Here is a 10700-nt window from a genome sequence, read left to right as displayed (position 1 = left end):
ATGTATATATATTTGAACAAACGGTTTTTTAATTCAATGTGATCGGAATTTGCAGCAAACAAAGACAAGTAAAATCAGTACAACAGGATGACCAAAAATATGTTGGTTTTCTCGTTTTTCATTGAAGAAACTGAGTGGAAGCAATTGTCGCACGTCAATGCTGGATTTTCCAACTTCGTGACCTCAGCTGTCATAAAGTTACGAAACGTGGGATAACCAAAATACACGTCGCCGGGAAACCGCGGTTTGCCACTGGTCCTCCGAATAATACAAGAAAACTCAGTGGTTGAACAGTGTATTTGTTATAGTCGAGTTAAACTGGTGCAGAAACTCACAAACGTCCAAGAGAATTGGTCGTGTTTCGGGTGGCAAGGCAGGATCGCCCACTTGGAGATCGGACTTTTCCACAGTATCGCAACGCATGCTGGTTTTGCGTGGCCTAATATTCCTCTTTCACGTTGCACTGCTTTCTATCGCGTATTTTATCGCCATTTTAGCTTGTGTGATTCTCTGTTGTAGTTGGGAAGATGACGTACCACGCCACATTGCTATAACTAATTCTCTCATTTGACATTACGCGAGCTGTATCCAATTATCCGCCTACGTTTTATTTTATACGAACCCTCTGTCGTTTCCGCAATCAAAACAACTTTGTCGTCACACGCGTATACGGTTTTGATCTTCGTATGAATAACAACATCGGTGCAGTGAGCAGTGACGCGCTTACATCACGGCGATGATTAAATTGATAATGAAATTCAACCAACAAGTAACTGTATATAGCGTTGTGCATCGTGTGGAGCAGCAATGTTAGTAATAAAATAGTTTTTTCACAACACAAGATATAATTTTTGTGTTTTAATAGTCACGTGGGTTCGGAAGCCCTAGTGGCGAGAACGTGGAAGACTCCTTCAAAATGGGAAGAAGCAATTCGAGTATGAGCTCGTTCAGCTCTTCGCGATGCGCGAGTCCTTTGTCGATGTCGCCCGCCATTTCCACCCTCTCTCCGGGAAGATTCGGTTACGACAACTCGAACTTTTTCTCCTCGACAACCGAACTCCGCGAGGCGGAAGAAGGCGTGGATCAATTCCCAGCCCCGCCTCCCGAAGTGCTTGCAACCGCCTCTAGCGGTCGTGCGACGAGCGAAAGCGTTACGATAGATGTCATCGGAGAGCAGTGCAGCTCATATTTGTGAGCTGAGCGTCTGCGCTCGTCTTATTCGAATAAAGTTCACGCTTCGCAGTCCGACAGAGACGCATAATATTCGCTGTGTGTTAGATTTTTATGTTCCTTGGTTTTAATGCGCTCGCTTCATGGTTGATTACTTTGTGGATTGCGAGTATTGCACATTTTGTCAAAGCCAATATTCTTGCTTTGGTGTGAAGAAAGATGCATTGGATTTCAGGCGGACCGTCTAGAAAAAGACCCTCGCGTTCGGACAGTGATGCGTTACATACAAAACTTGATTACATCACATCGAACAGCAATATCACTAACTCACTATGTGTGTCGATAACTTTAAAATATGTGTTTCGGTTTAGTTTTTTGTCAAACTGCATGCACCAATTCAGTCTTGTAATACATTCCTACGCTTCGCAGTGCCAAACACCGTTTATCCCTTATACTGTACTGCTTTTAATGCGTATCATATCGCCACAAATGCTTGCGTGATTTTCTGTCGATAATGGTTACGCAAGTGACGTCATCAGGCCACATCGCAATAATTAATTTCCTCATTTAATATGACGCGAGCTGTAACCAATCGTTTTGTTGCGTTGGGAGAAAGGTTCTGGTGACGACAGATTTTCACGTCAATTGGAGGTGGTTTTATGTTGCCTATCTTTTTTATACGCGCACAAATAAATTGTTGAATCCGTATCAGATTTCAACTTGTAGCAAACGGGACAGGCTTCGCTTTTTTGTTTTTGATATCACAATGGACATGCAAAAGCAGTAGTAAGCACTTGCTCATGTGCTTTCTCATGCAGCACTATTCTTCGTTTATAAGACTTAAAGTCCTAGAAATTAACCTTTTACTGTAGGGTTGGTTTAGAAACATTGTTATTTATATTTATGCCAACGGATTCCGGACGTGGAAGCCAAAAGAGAGGAGGTTTTAAAAATAATATGCTTTTGAAGAACATATTTTTCAAAAAACAATACTATAAATGAAATATTTTTTCACTTTATTGAACAACTTTGATGTGTATGGTAATAAACTTTACTAAACGGAGAGCTCTGTTGAACCTTTAGGAAGTTTTTTTGTGAAGTAATTAGTAATTTACAAAGTAATTAACGCAAAGGTTTAGCGCGGGGTCAAATGGTTGTCACCTCAACTAACCCGTTTCCGATTAAACGGATAAATTGAGCAATCAATCAGTTTAATACTTTTGCATGGAGCCAAAAAAGGCTTAAAACTCTATTGAGATAATCACCGATTGAAACATCGAGATTATCGGTAACATTGTTAAGTTTTATGAATCAGGTGCTGCTGCAAAAATAAAAAAATCTTTCGCTTTTAGGACGCATATTGGTATTTCTATGAAAATAGATTTTGGGTGTGGGAAATGGCCACCGTGTAAACCTTTGTCACAAAAGAAATTTTACGACACAAAGCAAACCAGTGATTATAGTCAAATGCTTATAAGTCAGTTTTTCGGTTAAATGAGCTCACATGCGTGTGCTGTTGTTATGGCGAATTTTGGGGTGATTGAGGCAGTTTTCTTGGGGTTTTGGGCTATTTCAATCAGGTAGTTCCTTACTGGTGGGTGCTGCTAAAAATTATAGTGAAAATGGAGCACAAAATTTAGGCTGTATTTGTGGAAAATGAATCGTTTAAGTGGCCGATCATTCGTGATTTTATGAAAGAAACATCCCAGGTCAACAGTTTTGAATAAAACTAGTCATTAGAAAAATGGTTTAGCCACCCCCTGGGGGCATTTGCCCCCATGGTTAGTCAATATTTTGACAAAAAAGAAAAAATTGGAACAGGATTTTGCGGAAAAATGAATCGTTCAACTACCCACTCATTAGCATATTTTTGTAAGGTTCAACTCTTGCTGAAAAAGTGCTAAAGCATCAAATTTCCTCTGCCAAGAGAGCTACTTGTTTGGACCACGTTTCGGTCGTTATACAACATACTTTCATCGGGACAAGATTAGAACATATGACGTATAAGCAATAAAGCCAATAATGTTTTCGTAGTTAGCTGCAGACAGAGAAACTGTTTCGCCCTAATAGGTCTCAACAGTGCAGCTATGGTGTGACAGCGATGCGACCTGTTAGGTCAAAACAGTGGCTGTTTAGATTTACTACAAGAATATATGGTTTTCACCACAATATTTTCCTCTGGAGGAATCTTTTGTAGAAAGTAAGGATGGTTTTTATAAAACAAGTAATTGCGGCCGAATTCACCGCAGTGCTTCTGGCGACTTTGGCAATTTGCAGCTTACAGCAATCCCGTGAGTACAAATCGCTTTAATAAAAGTGTTTCAAAAAGCATTTAATTTCCAAAATTTGTTGGTTAATGCGGTACACTAAAGCCAAGAGTTATTTCCGCACTCATTCGCCATTTGACTTGATGTGAGAAAGTTTATATCAGTGAAATGGACGATGTATATTACTGGAACTTTAAGACACACCTGAAATAGGTTCGGAACCGATTTTTACACGAATCCAAATCTGGTTTAAAATTATTGAGTTCAACCTCGGGTGTTTCAAGCTTAAATAATTTGGGAAGGCTTGTGTGATAATGCAAACACAAAATAAAATTGTAAATTTTAGAGTTGTTTCATTGGCTATATTGTTTATCTAAATTCTACTGTTTCATTGGGTTTCTTCTTGCGCAGCCACCTTCAAGCGCTACTGTTTCATTGCAACTAGAGAGAATTTTGAGGATGCGATATCGGGTTGTGAAAGGAGGAGTATGGAGCTGGCTAAAGTCGAGTCGGAATGTCAATTTATCGCCGTAAAGTTTGCTGCAAAGTTGGCACAGAAGTTCGATAATAGTCCACGTGGTTCCTGGCTCGGTGAGTGGACTTATATTGATCATTTGATAAGCAAAGTGCAGCCAATAGTGTGATTTTTTTAATGCAGTTTACACAATTTTTTATGATCATGCACACATAGTGTGTACGATATTGCTTGAAACCACTCAAAAGAGTATTTAGGATTTCAAAAAAGTGCGCTATGATAGACCTCCACAAACGAGAAAAAAGTACCAGAAAAAAAATATTTATTGAGCTGTACAACCAGGTGGTAAAGATGGCAACTGGACAGACGGGTCTGCATTGAACTGGCCAGCACAAGACAGTAATCGGTGCGCCAAAATCCATGCGTTTACTTTTGATTTGAAGAATATTGGGTGCACAAACGAAAGATTCTATATTTGCCAAACCGAAGGTAAGAAGTACAATTAGTACAAGGCCACATCTAACAATATGTGTAGTAGGCTAAATACTACACTAATGTGCATGTTACTTCAGTCAGCTTTAGCGATGCATAAAAGCCCGCTACTTTGTTTGTCACTTTCAGCGTTTTTGTGCTGTTCACTATTGAAGACCATCTGTGTGATGAAATTTTGTTTCAGAATTGAATGATAACATCGATTGCCCTGATCAGAGTACTGTACACGGTAAGTTTACCAGAAGGTTATAAGTGATCAGATGGAAGTTATTGGTAGCGCTACTCCAACAGAATTTGATGCGTTGCAAAGCTCCAACACTACATCAGCTCAAAAAACTTTAATTGCATCTAAATCTACGGAACTTATACCGACTGTAAACTTGAAAGCGGAAATATTTGAGGGTTGAAATACTTTAATAGGGTTGGTCTTCCCAAGATAAACACTACCTTGGTTATGATTTCTACCTACCTTGCGATCAAATAACTATCGAAGTTTTAATTTCACGACCTAAAAAAGAATTTCAAGAATCATTTTATTTATAGCACGAATTATTATTGAGCATGGATGTTTTAACTTGATACGCTAACGACTTCCGGTTTCAGTAACCCGATCGGTCACTCAAAAACTGGCATTTTGACATGCTATTGATTATAGAGGCGCCGAAATTAAGTCAGGCTTGAAATATGGTAAAACCTACCGTTAGTTATGACTTGAGATCAAATAAATCTTTGAAGCAAAAGCACGTCAACTATGTGAAGTTTTAATTTCACGACTTGTAAGATTATAAGTTTACAACCATTTACCATTTACAACATGTTATACGGCCGTTACAGCAACTGACGGTTTTCGCTTGATTGTGCTAAAAAAATTACAGAATCTGGGCGAAAATGTTTCGTCATGGTTCACGAACCTCACGTGAATTTTACCGAAGCTGAAACTGATTGTGGTGAGATGGGTGCTGAAATATCAGAGGAAATAGAGGTTGGAGAAGACTTGGATGCGATTAAGAACTTGGTTAATAGATCCAACGGCAACATGCCGACAACAGCTTACGTGGGTGAGAATTGTGTTGGTAACTTTCACTGGGTAGCTGTATTAAAAACCGATGACAGAGTCTGTAAAATTATAAGTTTTTGCAGAAAAATAAGGAAATGTTGGTGTGTTTCTGTAATTAACAGATACAGTGTATGTTATCAAACTATGAAAGAATTTGGTACGTGGATGTAAGCGCTAGAGAGGCTTTTTCTTTACGCAGAACCATGCTTCTTCATGCAAGTTTAAACATTTACATGCAAGTTTGCTGGTACAGTCATGTATTAAGAATGCTGTAGCTTGTTATATCGAAAAACAGCATCCTTAAATATAAAACTATGACCAGCACCCATTAACTATCATTTTGACAGGGAAGAAATATCCGGAATACAGCAACGTGGATAATACGTCGGAAGGATGCCAAGTTGTTACGAAGCACAATAACGGTGACTTTGCCTTGTCATGGAATAACTGCTCTGCAACCAGACCCTTCATTTGTAAATATAAAGGTGAGGGGTGATGAGTGAACTGACTACGGCAGCATTTTCCTCGGAAGCGCTTGATAAACATCATACCTGAAAGCGTTAACAACAGAAACACAGTTTTCTGTAAATGAATTATTTTATCTTCGTCGTATAACAACAGTAACGCTCTTCACAGCGAACTTTACGACTGTTGAAACAAGCTCACCATCTACAACAGCAACGATGACAATATTACAACAGACAACAACAAAATACAACTACAACAAAACAACCGATCCCTACACACAATCTACATTGTTTCGCGAATCGACAGCAGAAATCACTTCCAAGTCACCAACAGAGACGATCACAAAATCATCAACACTCCAAGAAACGACCCCACTTCAATCCACTTTCCCAGGTAATGTTACGTCCTAATGTACGTTATGTTGTTAAATATACCAGAGGTTAGGTAGGTGAGTTTATCATTATCAACATTTCAAAAAACAATTTAAAAATGAGTTCAAAGGTTCATTTTAGTCATTAAGTTGCGCGGATAATTGTAGAGCTCATATATTCGAACCAGATGCAATAACGACTTCCAGGTTTAGCAAACCAATCACTCAAATAGTATGATCGAGGCAATTGAAAACGAAGTCGGAAGGCGTTCTGACATGTTATTGATTGGTTGGCAAATGTAAAAAAACTGACTGTATGGTAGTTTTGATTTTCACAAATGCTGTAAGTGTGCAACTTTAACTACTTGGATATTACCCATTTTAACACAAATTTCGGTGATCTAATTATTCAAATATCACGTATAGCCATTGCAACAACGTCAACATTATTACCACGGGACATAGCGAACAAAACGGCAGAAATTTTTATGTTAATTTTCTGTGTTTATAGCAAGACATAACATTCGTAATAAAAAAAATAGTTTACTACATTACAAAAACATTGGTCGTTTACAGAAATTGTGCCAACGTCATCACCAACTACATCACAATCGCCTGGACTACGTGATCTGTGTAGAGTTTCTCCGAATCTTTGCATCCATCCAACGAAGGAAGTTCGCATCATATTTGGCGAGTCACGTGACCCGACAAAGCCAATCGCCGAGTCGCAAGGCACCGCTCTGCTTGGGGTCGAGACGACCAACGATATAAGTGTTTCGTTTGTGCAAGGAACGCTGGAGGAAATGGAGTCGTTCATACCGAATGTTGACAGAAAGCCTCCAACCGCCACGGGAGGAGAAATCAGTATTACTGTTCCTCTGCTTAACTTGATTTCAGTCAACCCGGGAATGTCGGCTCCGGTTAATTACACGATGACGATCTCTGACGCCACCATCAGTTTGACGCAGTTAACAACAGCATCGTCGCAAGGTGGCGCACAAGTGAGGTCGGGTGAGGCGAAGTGCGTCTTTCTCGATGAGAGCAATAATAAGTGAGTATTTGCTCACCTTTCAACCATCCTTTGAAGCACATTATTCGATTCAATCTTAATGCTTTTCAACGACCAAAAAAGGAAATTTTTATCAAAATCGGACATTTGAGCAATTGTAAATAATCTGAGGTGCCATTATGATAGTGCTGTATTTCCAAACTATATTATGTGCTTGCACCGATGCAATAAGACTATCAACCACTCCTTTTCACTTTAAACATACACTGTTTAGCCCTCATAACTCAAACTACCACCCTTAGTTAATATAAATTCGGCGTTCTTTTACCTTACACAGGTTTTCCAGTCGAGGAGTCAAGACCCTGCGAGCCACAAGTCAGGACTTCGTGTGCGCTTCAAACCACAGCACCATATTCGCTGCTCTTCTTATTCTCGACACAGTTTTCATTCCCAAAGATGTAAAGGTAAAGCATCGCAAGGAAATCCTCTCGATGGAAAAATATTCTATTTTGATGTCTATCAATATACTATCAATAAGATACGTAACACGCCCTAAATCTAAGCCAATGTAGCATGAACGCATCTAATTAAGTTTGGCATTTAAATCTCTTTATTTTGATCAGATCACTTCGTACGTCCTGGAAGCTGTATCAGAAGTTTCACTCTTATTGGCAATCATTGTGCTGAGATCAGTACGAAGGCGACTACGATCCGCACGAACCTTTGTGCAAATAAACTTGTGCGTTGCCTTGTTTATTTTTCACTTTTTCATTCTCATTGGTGATTCGGCTTTAAACTCAAAACCTGTTTGTGAGATGACGGCTGTGTTGACGCACTACTTTATTCTGTGTTCAGGTAAGATTGATTTTAAACCTAAACTTAATAAATATTACAACATTACTCTACACAGCTATGTGGATGTTGCTCGAAGGAGTGACTCTGGCACGAAAAACACTGGGAAATTCTCTTCACACATCCAACGCTAAGAGGGAAAGACTTGTTCAACTCTTTACTGGATGGATTCTGCCTGCTGTCATGGTCACCATCTTTTCATTGGCTGGATTTCTCACTGGAAATTATATGGACATAAACCCAGCCTTGCTTGATGGACTCACTCAAGTCAAACCCTACTCACAATGCTGGATCAAGAAAGACTCGTGGATCCTGATTGCAGGAGTGATGGTTCCCCTCATTCTTGTGGTTGCGACCAACTTATTGATTGCATTAAAAGTGGGAAAGTTCGTTTACGATATGAGCAAGAAAGCAGAGAATTTCAAATCAACCAACAATCGACTTCGTGCAAATTCAAATGTGGTGGAAGCTAATTTGGTTCATGTCAAAGCAAGTTTTAGGGCTGTGGTGTTGCTGATGCCAGTTCTGGGAATACCATGGACTTTCATGTTCCTACAAAGTAAGAAGATGGGTAGAACGAATGTTGATTGCCTTAGGTAAATTGTTTTTTTTTCTTCACAGTAAACCACCCAGCCATGATGTACGTGAACGTGATATTAAACGGACTCCAGGGCTTCTTTCTTCTCATCATCTACTGTGTGATGAGCAAGGAGGTGAGAAGAGCAGTCGTGGATTCGTGGAACAGAAGCCAGATGACTGATTCCTTCAAACTGAGCTTGGTTTCCACACGCAATTCCTAAACTTTACTTTTTCCAAAACGAATAAGACTTCACATAAAAATCTCTCATGTATATATATTTGAACAAACGGTTTTTTAATTCAATGTGATCGGAATTTGCAGCAAACAAAGACAAGTAAAATCAGTACAACAGGATGACCAAAAATATGTTGGTTTTCTCGTTTTTCATTGAAGAAACTGAGTGGAAGCAATTGTCGCACGTCAATGCTGGATTTTCCAACTTCGTGACCTCAGCTGTCATAAAGTTACGAAACGTGGGATAACCAAAATACACGTCGCCGGGAAACCGCGGTCAGGCTGCCACTCCACTCAAACTAATACAAGTAACCTCAGTGGTTAGAAGTGTACATGTTGTGGTCGAGTTAAACTGGTGCGAAAACTCATAAACGTTCACGAGAATTGGTCGTGTTTCGGGTGGCAAGGCAGGATCGCCCACTTGAAGATCGGACTTTTCCACAGTATCGCAACGCATGGTTTTGCGTGGCCTAATATTCCTCTTTCACGTTGCACTGCTTTCTAACGCGTATTTTATCGCCATTTTAGCTTGTGTGATTCTCTGTTGTAGTTGGGAAGATGACGTAGCACGCCACATTGCTATAACTAATTCTCTCATTTGACATTACGCGAGCTGTATCCAATTATCCGCCTACGTTTTATTTTATACGAACCCTCTGTCGTTTCCGCAATCAAAACAACTTTGTCGTCACACGCGTATACGGTTTTGATCTTCGTATGAATAACAACATCGGTGCAGTGAGCAGTGACGCGCTTACATCACGGCGATGATTAAATTGATAATGAAATTCAACCAACAAGTAACTGTATGTAGCGTTGTACAACGTGTGGAGCAACAATGCTGGTAATAAAATAGTTTTTCACAACACAAGATTTAATTTTTGTGTTTTAATAGTCACGTGGGTTCGGAAGCCCTAGTGGCGAGCATGTGGAAGACTCCTTCAAAATGGGAAGAAGCAATTCGAGTATGAGCTCGTTCAGCTCTTCGCGATGCGCGAGTCCTTTGTCGATGTCGCCCGCCATTTCCACCCTCTCTCCGTGAAGATTCGGTTACGACAACTCGAAATTCGTCTCCTCGACAACCGAACTCCGCGAGGCGGAAGAAGGCGTGGATCAATTCCCAGCCCCGCCTCCCGAAGTGCTTGCAACCGCCTCTAGCGGTCGTGCGACGAGCGAAAGCGTTACGATAGATGTCATCGGAGAGCAGTGCAGCTCATATTTGTGAGCTGAGCGTCTGCGCTCGTCTTATTCGAATAAAGTTCACGCTTCGCAGTCCGACAGAGACGCATAATATTCGCTGTGTGTTAGATTTTTATGTTCCTTGGTTTTAATGCGCTCGCTCCATGGTTGGTTACTTTGTGGATTGCGAGTATTGCATAATTTGTCAAAGTCATTATTCTTGCTTTGGTGTGAAGAAAGATGCATTGGATTTCTGGCGGACCGTCTAGAAAAAGACCCTCGCGTTCGGACAGTGATGCGTTATATACAAAATTTGATTACATCACCTTGAACAGCAATATCACTAACTCACTATGTGTGTCGACAACTTTAAAAGATGTGCTTCGGTTTGTTTTTCTGTCAAACGGCATGGACCAATTCAGTCTTCTAATACATTCCTACGCTTCGCAATGCCAACACCGTCTATCCCTTATACTGTACTGCTTTTAAGGCGTATCATGTCGCCACAAATGCTTCCGTGATTTTCTGTCGTTAATGGTTACGCGAG

General features: G+C 40.2%; 1 protein-coding gene across 1 annotated transcript; it reads left to right on the top strand.

The window, feature by feature from the left end:
* The first annotated feature begins 7222 nt into the window (after nt 1-7222).
* On the top strand, nt 7223-8960 carry LOC145890421 (adhesion G-protein coupled receptor D1-like). Its single transcript, XM_082981427.1, has 5 exons — nt 7223-7350; nt 7646-7772; nt 7932-8163; nt 8219-8719; nt 8782-8960. Exons 1-5 carry the CDS (start codon nt 7232-7234, stop codon nt 8958-8960), a joined length of 1158 nt encoding a protein of 385 aa, XP_082837553.1. The 5' UTR covers nt 7223-7231.
* The last annotated feature ends 1740 nt before the right edge of the window (nt 8961-10700 follow it).

The sequence above is a fragment of the Ascidia mentula genome, chromosome 1, assembly GCF_947561715.1.
Source record: "Ascidia mentula chromosome 1, kaAscMent1.1, whole genome shotgun sequence".
NCBI lineage: Eukaryota > Metazoa > Chordata > Ascidiacea > Phlebobranchia > Ascidiidae > Ascidia > Ascidia mentula.
The sequence above is the reverse complement of the archived record's forward strand: the minus strand, read 5'-3'. Positions and strand labels throughout refer to the sequence as shown.